General features: G+C 47.4%; 2 protein-coding genes across 15 annotated transcripts in view; one reads left to right on the forward strand and one right to left on the reverse strand.

Moving 5' to 3' along the window:
* RASL12 (RAS like family 12) overlaps positions 1–19,301 on the reverse strand; it is a 52,879-nt gene that overhangs the window by 24,234 nt on the left and 9,344 nt on the right. For 5 of the 13 annotated variants that reach the window (XR_014816663.1, XR_014816665.1, XR_014816662.1 and 2 more), the window contains exons 4-6: positions 18,640–18,830; positions 6,710–6,912; positions 2,654–2,777 (exon numbers count right to left, since the gene is read on the reverse strand). Coding sequence is in view for 2 of the 13 variants with exons in the window: in XM_084978232.1 (XP_084834358.1) it covers positions 15,646–16,021; positions 18,640–18,830 (567 nt within the window). In the remaining 11 variants the exon portion in view is untranslated. Of the gene's footprint in view, positions 1–2,643; positions 2,778–6,709; positions 6,913–8,766; positions 10,345–14,068; positions 16,022–17,840; positions 18,831–19,301 lie in introns of those variants that run through there. The other 8 variants (XR_014816668.1, XR_014816667.1, XR_014816666.1 and 5 more) reach the window with 5 other exon arrangements.
* On the forward strand, positions 5,827–14,122 carry SLC51B (SLC51 subunit beta). 2 transcript variants are annotated; one of them, XM_003121716.6, is made up of 5 exons: positions 5,827–6,012; positions 6,119–6,220; positions 9,936–10,151; positions 11,200–11,290; positions 13,790–14,122. In XM_003121716.6, exons 3-5 carry the CDS (start codon positions 10,055–10,057, stop codon positions 13,995–13,997), a joined length of 396 nt encoding a protein of 131 aa, XP_003121764.3. In that variant the 5' UTR covers positions 5,827–6,012; positions 6,119–6,220; positions 9,936–10,054; the 3' UTR covers positions 13,998–14,122. The 2 variants fall into 2 exon arrangements, with proteins under 2 accessions (XP_003121764.3, XP_005658627.2); XM_005658570.4 differs by having other exon boundaries at positions 5,827–6,220.

Consider the following 19,301-nt stretch of genomic DNA (forward strand, 5'->3'; position numbering starts at 1 on the left):
CTTGAACAACGTTGGGTTTAGGGGCACTGACCCTCCAAACAGTTAAGAATCTACATATAATTTATAGTTGCCATTCATCTATGCAGCTCCTTTGTATCTACAGCCTGCATTCAAAGATTCAACCAACCACAGATTGTATAGAACTATTACATGAAAAAAAAATCTGCTCATAAGTGAACTTGTGCCCATGTTGTTCAAGGGTCAACCATATATGTAAGTCAAACCATTAAAAAAAGAGTAAGTGACACCTTAAAATTGTTAAAAGGATTAAAAAAAATATTCTACAAGAAAACTACTTGAGCTTATCAATGAATATGGTAAAGTTGCAACATCTTAAACTATCAGAACAAGCCTATCTTCAGGACTTGGGTTATGCTCCAAATCTATAGGACTCAGGAGAATCAGAGAGTAGGGAACACTTTACATTAAATACCATGCAACTCCCCAACCGAAAAAGAAAAAGAAAAAAAAAGAGATAGAGAGTCCTTTTTTTTTTTTTTTTTTTTTGACCAAGACGATCTTTAAAAATTATCTGAGCCCAGAGGAGGGGCTGTCTAATAGGTAAACAGTCCTGAATCTGATCCAGGATAGGAATTTTTCTCTTTTCAAATGATTTAATTCATATCTTCTTCTGCAAAGAGATAATGATTCCTGATTAAAATGTTTAGAAAATTTTCTGATAAATTTAAGAACATTAAGACATGTTTTGGAAAACTAGTCACCCACCCACCCAACTGACATTAGTCAAGACTTTTAGTGACCTTTCATTAGAACACTTTCTGTTTTCAAATTTAGTCTAACAATGATTATTTAACCATTTACCAAATGTGAATTTCTAAGCTGAGACTACCCTTTCCCCTTATGGCAAGATTGTGATTAAACTTTAACTGCAGTCCTGTCTGATGTGTTCTCTTTAACACTGAGGTCAACTGTATGACATTTAATTCCCCTGAAAGAATGCTTACTTGCTTGTAAAGGTGAGAACAGCAAAATTCAGACAAAGTAATGAACAGTACGTATTGACCAAGTTGTTAGGTGTTCCTCAAACACATTATTGAGCAACTTTCTTCAAGACGAAGCTATCTGAAGAGTGCTGTGTAGAGGACTGATTAAACTTAAAGGCTGATAGACTTTGATTTTATTCCACTCTTGGACTTTGAGTTAGTCAGCAACTGAAGAAGGTATTTGGTTATACTATAACCAGGAGTTGGGGTCAAAGACATGGAATTAAGGATTATAAATAAGGGTCAATGACATAGAAAGTCTCCAGTGTTGTAGCTAAAAGGAGTGGCTGCTGAATGTCCTTTCTTGGAGAAAGTACATAATTTGTACCATTGTTTGATACCAGTTTCTGCCTAAACTTCCAATACTTTGAAAATGCTCCTGAAATGCTTCCAGCAAAATCTATGTCTATTGAAAAAAGCATCTATCACTGAGCTGATTTTATTTCAGCATAAAGATGGCTTCCCTTTGAGTACCCATTCCTCTTCTCAACCACACTATTGCATCCAATAATTATTGGTTTAAACATCAATAATTTTGGATTTAATTGCCATATATTTCAGAAACTTTCCTTACTAATTCTACTATATATTTCCCTCCTCTGGGTTTAATATAAAAATTGGCCTTTAAAAGAAACATTTGTTCCATACCATAATTTAACCCTTCCCCTGTTCTTGGACATTTAGATTTTTTTTTTACCATCTTAAACAACGCTGCAGTGAACATCCTTGTAAGACCTACCTCTGCTGCATCATCCTGTGTGTCTTCATTACCTTACAACACCACTTTTGGATTTCATTTCATTTTCTATGAAGTTTACTGAGAAGAGAATATGCTGCTTTGGGGAACTTGGCAGAATGACTGTTCAAATGGAATGATTAAATTGGCTTCTGAGTGTAAGTGCTGTTTGTGAAAATGAAGGTAAGAACAAACAAGCTAGCCAAGGGCTTATCTATCCCTTCTGGCATCAGCTGACAATGGATGGCCCACCCCAAAGAACAGAACAGACTGACCTGGAAATATAAAGCAGTCTCCACTACCTTGAAGTCTGGTCTTGCTGTCACATCTTCGATGTGGGGAGGTAGGAAGTTGAAAAGCAGGAAGATGCTTACCCTTAGGGGCCTACAGCTCAGGGTAGGACCCTACCTAGCACCTTAACCTTAGGCTCAGATTAAAGTGCTCTGAACTGAGGGATCAGGACCCTGGACAGCTCAGTGGGTATTTCCCTATCTTTATCACCCTCCTCTTAGGAAAAGGGTTCCCCCCTTCCTATTGAGTTTTACCTACGTATTGATTTATTACGCATAAAAGCTAACTGGTTAACCCCCAGGTAAAAAACCTCCTGAGTGTAAAGGGTTTGGGTTTGTTATTACACAACTGACTCCTGGTAATATTCTCTAAAATTCCTTTCCTTTTTACTCCTCTCTGAAGCTTTTATGGTTTGATAAGAAAAAGAGGTCCAACGTCCAAGGCTATATGACTGGTCATAGTAAAGGTGAATAGGACTAGAACTTAGCTTTCCTGATGCCATGACATTCACTAATTCAGCAGTTGTTGAGCATAAACAGTGTATGTATTAGTTATAACACAGGCTACGTTTCTGTAACAAACAGAGTTCAAACCTTGTTCCTCAAAGCATACCAAAGTTTACCTCTCTCACACATAACACTCAGGAGGTGAACAGCTGGTCCAGGGCAGGTAGGCTGCTCTGCTCCATGATATCATTCAGGGACCCAGATTCCTTCTAACTTGTTGCCTGGGTCCACAAACTTTTCCTGTGGAGGACCAAATAGTAAGTATTTTAGGTTTTGCAGGCCATGCAATCATTGTCACAACTGTTCGATGCTGCTAATGCAGTGCAAAAGCAGCCACAGACATTACATAAGCAAACAGGCATGGCTATATTCTAATAAAACTGTTTTTACAAAAAGAGGCTGCAGGTTAGATTTGGTCCATGGGTTGCAATTTAACGACTCCTGCCTTTAGATGTCCTTTCCACCATCATATTTATGTTCCAGAGAGAGGAAAGAAGTGGATGGGCTGAAATTTTTCTTATAAAAACAGGATCCAAAGATAAAAATAGTGGGCATAGCCGCATATGGAATACTCCGAAAACAAAAATGAAAGAACCAAAAAAAAAAAAAAAATGAGTTCCTGTCATGGCTCAGCAGGTTACAAACCTGACTAGTATCCATGAGGATGCAGGTTTGATCCTTGGCCTTGCTCAGTGGGTTAAGGATCTGGCATTGCCATGAGCTGCAACTCTGATTCAACTCCTAGCCTGGGAACCGCCATATACCACAGATATGGCCCTCAAAAGAAAAATGAATGAACCACAACTACAATACACGACAATACAATGCTGGGCAAAAGGAGCCAAACACAAAAGATTACATATTGATTGACTCCATTTATATAAAATATAAAAACAGGCAAATTAATATATGGTATGAAAAATCAGGATAGTGGTTGCCCTTGTGGATATAAGACTTCTGGGTTCTGGCAAAGTTCTACTTCTGGATCTGGATGGTGTATGTTCCCACACATGGATGTGTTGACTTGTGAAAATCCACTAAGCCAAAGCTTAATATTTGTATACTTTTCTCTGTGTTACATTTCAATTAAAAAGTTTACATAAATTTTTAAAAAAAGTTTACATAAATTGGAAAACAAAAGTGATTTAGAAGCAGCACCCTACTTCTCTCATCTCTTGTCTAAAACTTAGCCAAAGGAGAAGCCCAACCTTCAAGGGATCTGGCAAATGTAGTCTCTAGTTGGGTACCCCTATACCTGCTAATTGTCCCCAGATAAATTCTTCCCTTCTTCCTTTTAATACAAGAGCTCTCTGAATTTCAGAGGCATCTGGGTGCCGAGCTGGGATTGTTATGCCTGGGATTGTTATCACTAGCATAACCCTGGTACAGAGCATACACAAAGTACTAGTTATAAGCTATAGCAGAGAGAACTGGAGTAAGAGGAGGAAGAAAAGAGAAACAGGCAGAAAAATGGAAAACCTTGGGGGGGGGGGTCCAGGCTGCTCTCAAAGGTGACACAATCCTCTTTAAGAGGCCCGAGACAGTCCCCCAAGTCAGACAGGGAGAATTATAGTTCAGAGTCACTTCAGGGACCCTCAATGGCTTGGCCAACCAGCTCATAGACTTTCTTTCTTGGCTTTTCATTGGGCATGAGATTTGAGCTGGAATCCATGGTCCTCCACCCCTGGCCATAATAAATGACCCAAAATGCAGGTATGTAACCCAGGCTGGGAAAATTAGGGTCCTATCCCAAGAAGTGCCAAACTGGAGTTGAGAAGAGACATTCCTTCCTCTCCAGCTGTAAGGATGTGAGCCTGGATTTCCTGCAGCCTGGTCCAGTTACCTGGAGATGACCAGCCTGTGAGAATGCACCTGATACACAAAGAGTAGCAGGGAGAGACCTAGAGAGAGAAAGAGCAAAGGATCTTTGGGCTCCTGGTTCCAGCTATCCCTAAGGTCAGCTCCAGTCTGCTCTTCTCAGTTATATGAGCCAAGGAATTCCCTCTGAATTCCTTTTGCACTTAAGAGTTAGAATTGAGTTCCTTTCAAAATTTAGAAGCTGCCTTTTCTCTCCACCATGCACCCTGAATCTGACCACTTTTCACCATCTCTGCTGTCATTATCCTGCTTCAAACTACCACCATCCCTCTTGCCTGGATGAATGCAATGGCCTCCCAGGGTCTCCTCTCTCCTGTCTTGCTCCCTTACAAACCATTCTCCATCCAGCAGGCCAAGTGATCTTGGATAAAGATCGGTCAGATCATGTCCCCTCTGTGGCTTCTCCATACATCCACACTCCCTGTCCTGTTTTACTGTATGATCTGCTTCTGTCTACCTTCCAACTTTTTTCATGCCACTTCCTCTCATCATTAGGTTTCAGTCACATTGCCCTTATTTTTGTTTCTCTAATTCCTTAAGCTTGTGATTTCTTCAGTGCCTTTGTATCTGCTGTCCCAAGTCTGCATGATTAATTCGTCAGTTTTTAGTTGAGTGATATAGAACCAAAGCCCCCCATCCGTACCTATTTCTGTATCATTTTGCTGTTTAAATTATTCATAGAAATTTCCACTAGCTGAAATTATCTTATGTTTTACTTACTTTTTTGTTTCCTGTCTGTCCCCTAGAGTATGAGCTTCAGGAGACCAGGGTCCTTGCCTGTCTTGTTTAACATGTGTCCACACAGTAGGTGCTCAAATAACATTTCTGCCATGAATGAGTTATGAAATGATGAGGAGCTGGTGTTCTATTCGGGCTCTAGGTTCCCTGTCACATCTTCTTTCCTCGGCACCATGCTGTCATCCCCATCGTTGACCAATATTAACTCAGAGAGGAGCTTGCACCTGTCACATGACCTCACTCCACCTCTGTTCCCTCATTTGTGAAATGGGAACCTCACTCTTTGCTGAGCCAACTCCAAGGGGTGTTGCAGAGGCAAGGAGCCAGTGGGTAGAAAAGCCCAGAGCCCACTGATGATCAGAATTGAATGGGGCTGGCCTGGTGCGGGGAGAACTTTACTCCTGCTTCCCCACCAAGCCCTTCCCACTCAACCCTGTTCAACCTGGGCTGCTTCCTCCCTCTCTGGGTCACTCACACAGCCTCACGTACCTTGCCTCCCCCACCCCTGGCCTCCAAAGGTCTTATTTATAGCTTCTTGTGAGGAATTCACAGGAGGCTATGACCCTTACTGTGAGGAAGCAGAGGCTGTAAAAGGCCAGACTTGGCTCCCTGCTCTGTGGTTAAATATTAATACCAGGAAATAGAGACCTCAAGTGGGCACACGATATATCCCGTTGCAACGGTGGAACCCCCAGACTGAGGTCCTCTCCAGTCCTTTGTCCTATGCTGGCCAAAGGATCTGAATGCTTTCTCTTTACTTGAGGACAACCTATAAGAAGGAAAGCGCAGGGCTGCTGGTTCTTGCCATTGTGAAAGTCACGTGGAGCCTGCCTGCCATGTGAGGACATTCATTCAAGAGGTCAGTCACCTTGGAGGGACAGCGAAGGTTCTGGCCTGGGCGTGTGCTAAATGCAGAGCTATCGGATGGGCCCAGATGTCACGGGCCCTGCCTCACTGCCCCCCAGGTGACAGCCGTGTGGAAAACCCAGGTGCAAAGAACTTTGGGTGCTCCCCTGAAAGGAGAAGGAGGAAGAGAGAAAGCAGTGCTGCTCCCAACGGCAGAGCAGGTAAGTCCCAGGAACCCAGGACCCAGGGTGAGTGTCTTCAACCTCGCAGGGGGATGGGTGGCCCAGGGTCTCTGGCAGGATGGTTAAGCCTTGTTTAAAATGTGGGAAGCTCCCGGAGGGGCCTAGGGAGACATGACAACTAAATACAATATGACATCCTGGATGGGAACCTGGAGCAGGAATAGACATTACTGGAAAAACGAATCCACATAAATCATGAAGTTCAGTTAGTAACTTTTTAAAAGCAGAGATACTAATACTGTGCTCACTCTGGACAGAAACTGGCTAAGGGCTGAGGGAAATGTGTCCATTGTTTCCGCGGCATCTAACATGGTCAGAAAGGGCTGACACTCGGTTCTGGACTTGTTATCCATCTTGTCATTTGGGTTTTTCCATTTGTTGGTATGTGTTTATCATAACAATATGATACATGTTTAAAATGCACATTCCATAGTGGACATCAGCCCATATGTAAATCTCTACACTTACCTGGTTAGTTCCAATACCACATGTCTTGATTACTGCAGTTTTTAAGTGAGTCTTGAAGTTGGGTAGCATCAGTTCTCTGTCCTTGTTCTTCAGGGCATATGCTGACTATTCGGGGTCTTTTGCCTCTCCATATAAACTTTCAATTCAGTCTGTCGACATCCATAATATAACTTGTTGGGATTTTGATGGGGGTTGCACTGTATCTGTAGATCAAATTGGGAAGAACTGACATCTTGATTAGTTCCACTCAATTAAACCTCCAAAATTGGAATTGTTTCTCAAAAGGTATAAATATATACATACCTTTTATTGAGGTACAGTTGATTTATTATGTTACAGGTGTACAACTGAGTGATTCACAATATGTAAACTAATACCATTTTTAGTTATCATAAACTATTGCCTATATTTCCTGTGCTGTACAATATATCCTTGAAGCTTATTTATTTTATACAGAGCAGTTTGTACCTCTTAATCCCCTATCCTTATCTTGTCCCTCCCCTTTCCCTCTCCCCACTGGTAACTACTAATTTGCTCTCTATATCTTTGAGTCTGCTTCTTTTTCTATTTTTTTTAGATTCACCTATAAGTGATATCATACAGTATTTGTCTTTCTTTGCCTGACTGATTCCATTTTAACATAATACCCTCCAAATCCATCCATGTTGTTGCAAATGGCAAAATTTATTTTTATGGTTGAATAGTATTCCACTGTGTATATGTACCGTACCTTCTTTATCCATTTATCTGTTGATGGATATTTAGGTTGCTTCCATGTCTTGGCTGTTGTAAAAATGCTGCTATGAACACTAGGGTGCATGTATCTTTTGAATCAGTATTTTCATTTTCTTCAGATATTATACATACATTTCAAAATAAATACAGGAATTACTGCTGTGGCACAGTAGGTTAAGGATCCGACTATAGCACTGCAGAGGTACAGGTTCGATCCCCAGCCCGGCACATGGGTTAAAGGATCTGGCATTGTCACGGCTGTGGTGAGGTCAACCAGCTGCAGCTCAGATTCTATCCCTGGCCCAGAAACTTCCACATGCCATGGGTGTGGCCAGAAAAGGAAAGAAATAAAAATTCATACAAATATATACAAAATATATATTTATAACATGCATACAAAATACATTTAAAAATACAATTACATGTATTGTTTTCACAAAGGTAGTATGGGCTCGTGAGAAATGTATACAATACAAAGGTGTTCAAAGTGGACATCCCATGGGTCTAGATCCCATCTCACTTCCCCAGAGGGAGTCAGTGTTTGGTATCTTGACCTCCATGCTCTTTTCCTGATGGGCATCAGGGGCAGGTCTGCATGTGCAACAGGGGCCTGTGGCCATTGTTACTAATTAATCCAGGCACTCCTGCATTTGAGACTGGACAGAAAGACTGGACAGAAAGTCACAACCCTGAACAAGTCACTTGCAGCTGGAACACAAAATCACAGCAATGGGCTATCACTGTAACTTTGTCTTTACATAATTCAGTGTATATACATATGTATGTGTATATATATTTATTTACATATTTATATATATATGTATGTGTGTGTGTGTGTGTGTGTGTGTGTGTATTTCCTTCAAATGAGTAAGTAGGTAATAGGCATCTGAGCCCTGGAGAGTCTAAAAAAAGTGTTTCTCAAGTTCCATCTCTATCTTGACATATGAAAGATCATGCATATGTCAAAAACTTAGCTATATTTGCATCAAACTATTTTCCCTCAAGATCTGTAGATGTTGCTTCAGTTTTCTCAGAGTATTTAGAGTTGGAGAAAACTCGATGTCAATCTTTTGATTAGTACCCTGTTTTTCTGTTTGGCTGTTTGCCATGAAGTGGTTTTCAGATGTTCCCAGCTGGGCCTCTAGGGGCTGTTTTGGACGGGAAGGCAGGGTCAGAGCAGGTGGACTTGAGATGACCTCGGACCTCTCTTGTTCTCTCTTTGCTTTGTTGTCTTCTTAGCCCTATGACATGTTTTCATGATTGGTCTGTTCAAAACCCTTCTCCTGTTTTATTTACTTTTTATCTCCATTTCCATTTCCTTCTTTTCTTCCCTCCAGAGATCATTATCCTAATGTGCTGAATGTGTCTTTTTATTTTTCATCTTTATTTTTTTAGGGCCACACCCACGGCATATGGGAGTTCCCAAGCTAGGGATCAAATCAGAGCTGCAGGGACAGCCTACACCACAGCCATAGCAACGCAGGATCCAAACCACATCTGTGACCTACACCACAGCTCACAGCAAGAGCAGATCCTTAACCCACTGAGCAGGGCCAGGAATTGAACCCACATCCTCATGAATACTAGTCAGATTCGTTTCCACTGCACCACAACGGGAATTCCCTGAATGTGTCTTTTAAAAAATGTGTTTTTGTAAAATGTGTTGCTGTTGCTGTTGTGTGCATATATTTTGAATTTTCATACATGTCATGGCATGCCCCTTTATGATCCTTGGGGATTCTTCCTTCGGGATATAAATACACTCAGGATAAGGATGGCTGGGTCACAGGTACACTCTGACTAGTTTGTTCTCTAGGTGGCTGTTCAAGTCTACACTCCTGGCAGTGCGTTAGGCTATAGCCCCAGAGCCCCCTCAACACCCGGCATCATTCACCTTCCAAACTGTGTCAATCTAAGAGATGTCAAGTGGTGTTTCATTTTTGTTTTCATATTCGTTCTTCTGATTTCCAAAGAGCTTGAGCATATTTTCATATGCTTACTAGCCTTTGGGGCTTCCTAGTTTGCAACTGCCTGTTTATGTTCTTTATCCTGTCCTGGGCGTGTCAGTCTCCAGGAAAGAGACTGTGATAGGCCCAGTCTTTGTCACATGGGAGAGGCAGGCACCTGCGATTGGCCAGCACATGAAAAACATTAATCAGGAACTCTGGTGAAGGAGTGCTATTGGCTGTGTAAGCTGCATGGGGATGCTGGGCAGGCAAGAATGGAAGATGTCCCCTCCAAGGGTCCCACAGCCCATCGGCAGCTCAATCCTCCTCACTCCCGGGTCAGGGCTCCTCCCCACACGTGGTGAATTTTAATAAAAGCTTGAGTGACTCCCACTTCTATGGTTTCTGCTTCTCCAGGCCCCACTTGCTCAGGGAGTTCCAGCTGTTTTGGTCCTGTAACTTTGGGCCTCCGGGAGAGCTGGGTTTGGGCAGGGAAGGGACTGCAAACTGGGGTGGGAAATCCAGTCATGCTGCTTTGTTTCCAGGGGTCTTCAGGGCTTTTTGCTAAGGGCCAGAACCTAAGAGGCCAAGAGACCAGTGGGAGGCCAAGGAAAGAGGCTAAGGACTTCGTCGTCAGAAACGTATCCCAACCAGGAACAGAGGCATGGACTTCAGTGAGGACGTTACTGGAGCCCCGCCCGGCACCTTGGTGCCTCAGGAGCTACTGGAAGAAATGCTTTGGTTTTACCGCGTAGAAGATGGTGAGTGGTGGGGGGACTGGTCGGCAGTGGTGGTGTGCTGTCCACACAAAGAGAGGACTCTGGCTGCAGCCCCCTGTCACAGTCCCCTCCTCCATGGCAAGCTGCACATTTCCTTCAAGGCAGGGGGTGCTGAGGCTGAGGGGTCTCACTCCCCCGAGGGATCTGGCTGAACTGTACCCTCCTTTTCTCAGGGCTGGTCACTCCCTCACTCATCCATCCAGTCATTCCCAAATATGCAGTAAGTTCCTCTGCATACTAGGTACTGTTCTCAGCACTGGGGTAACAAAGAATAAAACAAAAATCTCTGCCCTCATGGAGTGTACCTTCTAGTGAAAGAGGGAGAAAATAAACAAGCGACTAAAATACACAGTATGCCGGGGATGAGTGGTAAGAAGATTTAGGCAGAGCAAGGGAAAAGAACAGTGCAGCAAGGGAACATGATATGGTCAAGGAAGGACTAAGCAGGTGATGCTGGAATCAAGCCTGGCAGGAGGTGAAGGAATTAGCCCCACAGATTATGTGCAGGGAGAACATTCCTGATAGAGGGAACAGCAAATGCAAAAGCTCTGGAGACAGACCCTGCCTCATTTGAGTACCATGTGGACAAATCTTGATTATCCAAATTCAGATTAGTCCCTGTATGTATTAGCTGCGGGCAGTCTGTTGAATCCAATTGAACTGCCACCCCTTGCCTTCCTCTCTTTCCCTCCTTCCTTCCCTCCTTCCCTGCACTGCACTTGGCCAGCCCCTAGCAAACCTCTGAAAACAGTGATATTTATGCTCACCCACACACCTCCTTTCCCCACTATTACCATCCAGCTGCAGAGCCATCTCCCCAGGTAGATGAGAGCTTCTTCAGAGCAGAGATCTTGCCTCCCTCTCTCCCCAACATTGGACTGAGTTCCTGCAGAAAGGGGGCTCATCTTCAGCTTAGGGTCTCTCTACCACACCTGGCCTGCAGCAGGGGAAAGTTGATGCTGCGAGCTGGTCTGTTAGTGGGCCTGAAGGGCACCCAGCCTGTCCTCAGGGCTATGTCTTGTGTCCCCAGCTACTCCCTGGAATGCTTCCATGCTTGCCCTGGTGGCTGTGGTGGTCGTGATAAGCTTTGTCCTCTTGGGAAGAAGCATCCAGGCAAACAGGTGAGGAGCTGGTCTGAGGGTGGTCTCAGAGGGTGGTGACCCTGCCCTCCCAAAGGAAATCTAGAGGGGGGTCAGCTAGGGGTCTCAGCTGTCCACACTCTGGCACAGAAAAATGCAGCCTTCGGGGTCCTTTGAGAGCACAAAGTTGTTGAAAAACTCTCAACTGTCCCCGATGACCACTCCCTGGCCCTAACCAGCAAGCAGAGCAGGGGCTGGTGTGTCTCAGAGGTCAGAATCTCTGGGTCTGGAGACTGGGTTCAAATTCAAGTTCTGCCACTCACTGGCTGGGCAAGACTCAGTCCCTCCAAGCCAGCTGCTCCTTCCATAAATGGCAATAACAACAGATTCCCTCCTTGTAGGATTGTGGAGAGCACTCAGTGGGGGCTTTTTGCAGAGTTAGGGATGTTGTTCATGGGGAAAGCCTTGCCCAGCTCCAAGGCCAAATGCAGGGTAGAGACCTGAGATGAGTCAGGGCTCCCGGCATAGTTTTGATATCTTTGTAACAACAATACCCCTAACCCCTGAATGTGCAATCTATCACCCAAGGAGGAATATTAAAAACACAAGAGTGCGGTGCCTCCCCTGGGAGATTCTGACACAAGGAGTCTAGGGGAGAGCCTGGACACTGGCATTTTGTTAAACTCTCTGGATGATTCCAGGGCTAACTATTGAGAGCTCCCTGAGGGCAGGCACCACATTTGACTCAAGTTTGTATCCCCCCAAGCAACTGGCACAGTGTCTGGTTCTAGAAGTTATTTAGCAAATGCTTGGTTCACTCACTCCCAATCATTCATTCATCCAATAACTACTATATCCCCGCCAGTCACTTTCAATCAACAATTAGAATCCCTCCCTCCGATTGTTAGCATGTTTTACAGTTTTAAAGGCACCTTCACATTCTCCCATTTGATCAAGACAGCCCTGAAAAGTGGGGCAGGCACGCATTACTTATTCCCATTGTACAGAATGAGGTCACTGTGAATTCACAGAAGAGTTGGCCTAACTAAACCCTGTGTTCTTCCTTCTATGCTATGATCTCATCTACAAATCCTCCTCACATTCTGCTATAAAGTAAAACAAGAAATAACCCAGTGCCCTTCGTTTACATCAATAACAAGTCATTATGGACAGTTATGGCCCAGCCATCACTCATTCCACAGAATAAGCCAAGCACCTGCTCTGTACCAAGCTCCATGCTAAGAGGAAGGGCCACAGGGCTGGACAAGATAGATTCAGCCCCTGTCTTATGGAGTTCACAGGTTGGTGGGGAGACAGTTGTCATTTAGAGTGACAGACAGTGACTGAGGGACAAATAGAGGGTTGTGGGAGCTCAGAGGTGGGTTCTGCGGCTTCAGGCAAAAAAGGGGGGGGGGAGTAGGTTAAAGAAGACTTCCAGACCAAGAGACAGCATACACCAAGCTCAGGGTAAGTGGAGGAGGGCCCATGGGGCCACAGCATGGTGGGCAAGGCAAGCAGTGGGGAAAGGGAGAACGATAAGCAGCAAGGTGCAAAGTATATAGGCCCCAGGGCCATCCTGAGGAATGGGCATCGGGGAGCCAGAGAAGAGCTTTGCACAAGGACATGAAAGGTATGTTTTGGCAAGATCAGGCTGGATGCAGGATATAGAAGGTCCCAGAGGGGTTCAGCCACTGAGAAGGCCACTAAGAAGGTGACCTTGCCTTATTCACCATTAAGAAGCATCCCCTTCAGCAAGGTTACCTCAGAGACAAGAGCTGTTCTTAGGAGCAGCAGACACTGAGATGCTCCTGCTATGGCCCAAGCAGATTGTCTGGGTGGTCAATTTTAACCACAGTGGGTCCTTCCATTGTGGCTAGGAAGCATAGGGGTGGGTACCCTGAGGAAAACCACCACAGAGGATGGACATCTGGGGAAGTTACTGGAAGGAAGACTGGATCTTGAATGCCAGGTTAAGGAAGTGGGCAGGTGCTTGAGCTGGAGAGTGAAGTGTGCACCCTGGGATTTCAGAATCATGACTGGTGTGTGGGGGCTGGTTTAATGAAGAGAGCACCCAGCAGCAGGAAGATTGGTTAGGAATTAATGAGGAATGTGGTAGCTTGTCTGGAGATGGGGTAGAGTGAGGAAGAGGATGGGGTGTGGGGTGACCAGGACCTGCACTAAGTAGGATGACAGCCCTGCAATGAGAAAATGTGGTTTGGTAAAGAGAACACAAGACTCGGAGTCAGGACACTTAAATGCACGTCCCAGGCTCCTTTGGCCTCTGAGCCACGTTAGCTCACCCGTAAAGGGAGCAAGAGCAGCTGAGCTCACAGGTGGTGAGATGGTGCACGGACAAGTAGAAGGTGTTTCTCTGCCAAAAATCATCGAGCCCTCTCAGCTGTCTCCCCAAACTGTTCCCAGAATTGCCTACTGGATTTCCTCCTCAAGCTGCTGAGCCACTTGGGAGACCCAGTCCTGCCCCGACCACTCGGCGCCCCAGTTCAGGGAACTCACACTCAACAGTGTTTCCTCTCCCGCCAGAAATCCAAAGACGCTGCCATCGGAAAAACAGCATCCAGAAGCCCTCTACCTGGCTGAGGTTGGAGCCAAAGAGAATGACAACCTGACCATCCTAAGGGAGACTTTGCTCTCAGAAAAGCCAAATTTGGCCCAGGTAGAAATGGAGTTAAAAGACAGGGATGTGCCGCACGGATTCCTTCTCGCAGACCCACGGGAATCTGAGAGCTAGTGCAAGGGCAGGGCAGTGCACCCCGTGGCGCTAGTTGACGGAGGGAGTAAACTGCAATCAAACTAAAATTCTATTATGAAAACACAAACAAAACCTTTTTAATAAAATATTTCTGGATGTGGGCAGTTGGAATCGCACAGTTTGTTCAAACGGCAGTGGTTCACACACAAGCGGCTTGGAGCAAAAGCGCAAAATCCAGAGCCGGTCTGTGGTTTGGGAAGCCTGGCCAGGACCCCTCACGTGGCCTTGAGGCCAGGACCCCTCCCTCTGACCTCGGCCTCTCTAGCTACAGAATGTGGCAAAAGCCAGTAATAGAGCTACTGTTTTCAATACAAGCTTAAGAGGGGAAGAGGCAGGCTTCTGGGCTCAGAATCACTACCTCCACCCCACCCCACAGCCCTCTCCTTTACCTGCATATCTACTGAGGGTCCAAGAAAGACTTCCTTTGGGCCAGGGACCCTGTGGTAAACAGAGTTAGAAAACCATGAAACTCCCTGACTCTCAGATCCTTTTCTTGTTAATCGTGGGATCCGCAGTATCCTGATCCTGTGTCTGAGCCACAGTGCTACAATATGAACTGTGGTGGCAATCCCAAATAATTTATACAAAAATTTGCTTTAGGAACTGAAAATGCTCTAGGTTCTATCTTACAAACATGGGCTCTGAACAAGCAGACTCATTGCCAAGGGTACCAGGTCCTGCCAGACCAGGCTACAAAGAGTGCCCTACCAGTGCCCAACTGGATGTCTGATACAGCCAGCTGTGGGCTCCCTGGAGTCCTGGGTGATTATCACTGGAGAGAATGACTTTGTTCTGCAGCTTTGATCATTAAACTTGAGCAGGCTGGTCCTGAAGATCTGTGGACAGAGGCCGTGATTTAAGGTGGGAAAATACGGGGACCCTGTCTCCTGGTGAAAACACACTGGAGGCTCGCCACACTGGCCTACCCTCGGCCCCCTCCCTCACCATCGCTGAGAGGCAAAGTACTGGAAATAACCCTTCCTGGGACATCTTTGCTTCTTACAGGCTGTCCTGTAGGATTATTTCAACTAGTTTTTACTTGGATAAACTGTGGGGTTTGTTGCCAGGGGGTTCTATGAGGTCAGAAGACAAGGGGAGGGCCAGGATTTGGCCATCCAAAACCTGCAGCTACCCTGCCCTTCCTGTCCACCAGGAGGTGCTGGGACCTTGGGGAAGGGGGAATGAAGTGGGGGGGCCTTATGCAGGGCCTCCTGAAGCTGTCCACATACAGCTGTCCACTAGGGGCCACATCTTGCCTGGTTGTAGCTGGAACAGCAAGGGATGATGGGGCCATGATGAACACTGCATTATCCTTCCACTTCAGACTGCCTCCAGGTCTCTGCAATGTCAAGGCGGCTGTTTTCTTCAGGGCGAGGGAATGCAGTGGTTACCATGGAAACCAAGGCCTGGTGGGAATAAGAGCAGTATTCCTGCCTGTCCCTACTGCCTGTACGGTGACCTGGGTGTCAGGGACACTGCCTGGTGCTGGAGAAGGGGTCAGCTGTCCACCAGGGGGCGAGAGCTGCCATCCCCTCAGAAGGAAAGCCGGTGGCGAGAAGCCAGCCCCTGCTCCTCAGACTGCTTAGTGCTCGCGCCAGGCCGAGCCTGGGATCCTGAGCACAGGCCCTCAGAAGATCTTGAAGCCCTTCAGCAGGGTCAGGGTGGGTGCCTTGCGCTTGCTCTGGGCCCGGGATGACTTCACAGTGACCAGCTTGGCCTGGGCCACAGTGGGCATCTCCTTCAGGCTGGCGGTAGAAAGCGTGTTGAAGGTGCAGCTGGCCAGCCCGTGCCGGGCCGTGAGCGGGGCCTGGTGGTGCAGGGCCCTCTCCTCGGAGATGAAGAGGGGACGGGCCAGGGAGTTCTTCTCCAGCTCCCGCCTCGCCTCTCGTACCGCCTCGTGGAAGACGTGCTGCACATGCTCGAAGTCCAGGCAGGCAGAGACCTCGAAAAACAGGCACCCGAACCTGCCGGCCAAGGCCGCGCCCTCTGCCTGGGTGACCTGCCTGGCGGGGAAGCAAGGCGACGTGCGGTCAGGAGCATGTATCCAAGTCGGGCAGGCCCGGGCCTACATCTCGCTCCCCACGCACTAGCTCGGTGACCAGAGCCATCTTGATCTGAGACTTAATTTTCTCATCAATAAAATGGGATAATGACAGCTGCCTCTCAGGGTTGTTAAGATTAAGAAAGACAATTTGTGTCACAGTCCCTGTTCAATAAATGGTGACTGGTGTCACCAAAGCCAGAATTTTGGAATGAGGCTAAGGGGAAGGGAGAAGCTGGCCCAAAGTCCCTGGCTAGACCCTACCTGTGGCCAGAGGAAGATGAATTCTCAGCCCTATGTCTCCTCTACTCCAACATTGGTCCCTTGGTCAAGAAACAAGCCACCCTCAGCCCTGGCGTGTGGGACCAGCTCTAGAGAAAGGCAGTGGTTTGGATGGAAGGATGTGAGACTGCAGTGTCTACAGAGGCCTGGTGGGCTGAGGTGACTCAGGACGCCTGTGGTCAGCACAGCTCTCAGGGCTGTGGGGTGTTCTGGCCGCCTGCCCAGGGGAGGGATAGGCGACAGCAAGGGTGACAAGATGAGAGAGGCAGCAGCACCTATTCTCAGCTTCATTCCACGAGGGTGGGATTGAATATTTGAACTGGGAAGGTCCTTAAAGCCATGGGAATCAGGGTGAGAAGAAGAAAAAGAGTGGCCTTGGGTAGGCCCGATATCCAGAAGAGGGAAGAGACAGAGGGTCCATGAGGTCTGAAGGCCAAGGTTTCAAGGGCTGAATCCCACTGCAGAGCTGCCCTACCCGCCATTCCTGACGTCAATGGCACAGCCTATGAGATGAGAGGGGACACCAGGGTAGGTCCTAGTGGGAAAAGGTTTCTGAGCCAAGGTTAATTTGGCAGGTGCCAAGGCTGGGGAGTGGGTGAGCCCATCAGAGAGAGTGACTGGGATAGGAACGGTCAGAGGCAGACCACCTAATCCATCCCTCACCCAGAGGTGGCGTCCTGACAGCTCACTGCCTCCTGAGGAACGCCTTTTGAAAGAATACTTGGTATCATATGCATTTATGAAGAACTTGAATCTGAAACTTTGTCATGGTGGGGCTTAAATAATGAGCTTTCAGAGACAAGAAGCCCACATGTGCAGACATGTGTGCGAATGGATGACACGGGCACGTAATGGTATTACCCTTTTTCTTATTTGGGGGGCAGCCTAGTAAAAATTTCCTCCATAGTTGGGAACCACCACGCTAAGCCACATTTTACCCTTTAGCTGCAAGACCATCACGGATGCAGTGACAATGCTCGGCTGAAAGTGGCACTGACTGTCCTCAACAAATCCTGATCTACTGACCTTGGGGCTCAATCAGAGAAGGAAATGGGGATAAAGTGTCGTGACTTGTTTTTAGGGAACTAATGCTACTTTGCTCTTTGCTCCCACACCACTTTCAGACAATCCCTTTGGCAGATGCTGGGACCAAAACAGTGGCCTAGGTGTTTTTTTCTTCATATTTAAAACCAGTTTATTCACAATCCAGTCTTCTGATCCCTATTCTAGGCTCTGGGGTGGGGGGTGCTCTGAGACTCTTCAGAGACTACCTTTTGGCGTTAAGATCACACAGCCTCCCTCATTCCCTGAGATGGAATTTGTGTGGGTCTGAGGGCTTTCCCGCCTTTGAAGGCCCCCACCATGAGCCCCCTTCACAAGCCCACACCCCCTTTCCTCACTGCCCATCTGGCCTCGTTCTAGACCAAGGGTTCCCTCCTTGTTAACAGGTCAATGGGCCTTTGGGGCCTGGGGAAGCAGGAGTGACCAGCCCTGAGCACGGAGGGATGGGAGAAGGCTGATAGATGGTACCCTACCTCACACGTGGACTGGCCACACAGGACGAGCGTCCGTGTCAGAGAGGGCCAGTGGGATCACTCATCTTGTGGAGGCATCACAGTCTCAAATACCTCAGGGGCCATATGGGCAACGTGAATGTGTGCCAAGGGTGGAGATAAGCCATGGGGAGTATGAAGCCTGTGGTCAGCATGCCTCGCCTCAAAGCATTCCAGGTTCAGGTCTTTTAAAACACTGCGCTGGCCAAGCAAAACACGGCTGCAGTACTCAGTGGTCATCTGCCCTCTGGCCCAGTCTGTGACCTCTGATTCATGTCCAACTGTTTTTAAGAGACCCTGCTCTCAGCACTGCCAACTCTGAGAGTGAGCCTGGGGACCACGCTGGGGTGAAAGCGAGAGCTAGTTGGACCAAAGCAGACCTGACCCAGGCAGCCAATCACAGCCTCTCTCCCCAGAATTGGAAATAGGCACCAGATGACCAGCCAGCTATGGAGAATGGAAACGGAAGGTCATATAGGCTCAGGCAAGAGAGGGTGAGGCTGAGAGAGACCTTGGGGCCCAAGGAGGATGGAGGGAGTGGCCTCTCCTCTGACTTTGTGGTCCAGCCTCTGTCCAGCCCAGATGCCTTTCCCTTCGGGCCCTTGGCTGCCTGGAAGACGTGCCCACTGAGCCCTTACAACACACCACCTTCTGCCTACATGCTCTTCAGAGCAGCTAAATAACTCCTGAAGATGACAACTTATGAATGCGAGCTCCGGGATGTGAGACAAAGCACTGCACTCACCTGTACTGGGCCATGTCCAGCTTGTTGCCCAGCAGCAGAGCAGGGTAGCCACGCTGCGTCTCCTTTGCGTGCAGAGCGAGCAGCTCCAGGTAGCTGCTGCTGCCCTCGAAGCTCTGGCGGCTGTCGACGCTGTACACCACTAGGAAGGCGTGGGCCCAGTTCAGGTAGCGCTCGCAGTTCCTGGGGGTATCCTGGGGCAAAGGAGGGCAGCCTCAGTCAGGGACAGAGGCGGCCAGGGAAAGGCCTTCACCTGAGCCCTCATCCCCCACCCCAGTCCCCGGATCTTTGTATATTGTTCCCCAGCAGGGCCCTTTTCAAAGGGGCACTTGAGTGTGGATTTGGCTTGGTGTGAAAGGAGACATTGTCTCTGAGCCTCACTCCCACCACCCAGCCAGAGCCTTGGAGAACTTGGCCTCTGGGGCACAGAGCCAAGACTCTGGCATGGCCCCTACAGAGATGTGGCTGTGCCTGGGCACCACTGGTTTCAGATCAGGTTCATGGTGCCCCTTTGGCTTCTGGGAAGAGCTGGCACCCAGCCTTGGCAAGGGATGGTGAGAACAAAGGGAGATACATGTACTGGGTGGGCAGGGGGAGCCTCTGTGCAAACACATGTGTGCACCTGTCTCCATGGGTACACAGACACAGCCCCAGAGCACAGAATC

The sequence above is a fragment of the Sus scrofa genome, chromosome 1 (assembly GCF_054392235.1).
Source record: "Sus scrofa isolate SSC_HxYL_T2T_F1_AM1 chromosome 1, Sscrofa_HxYL_maternal_Yorkshire_Landrace_v2.0, whole genome shotgun sequence".
NCBI classification, from domain to species: Eukaryota; Metazoa; Chordata; class Mammalia; order Artiodactyla; family Suidae; genus Sus; species Sus scrofa.

Bases quoted from the DNA above. Each gene is read 5' to 3' on its own strand.
- SLC51B (XM_005658570.4), top strand. From the start codon at position 10,055: ATGGACTTCAGTGAGGACGTTACTGGAGCCCCGCCCGGCACCTTGGTG. The intron at 10,152-11,199 runs GTGAGTGGTGGG...TTGTGTCCCCAG, and splicing joins GTTTTACCGCGTAGAAGATG to CTACTCCCTGGAATGCTTCC. The intron at 11,291-13,789 runs GTGAGGAGCTGG...CTCTCCCGCCAG, and splicing joins AGAAGCATCCAGGCAAACAG to AAATCCAAAGACGCTGCCAT.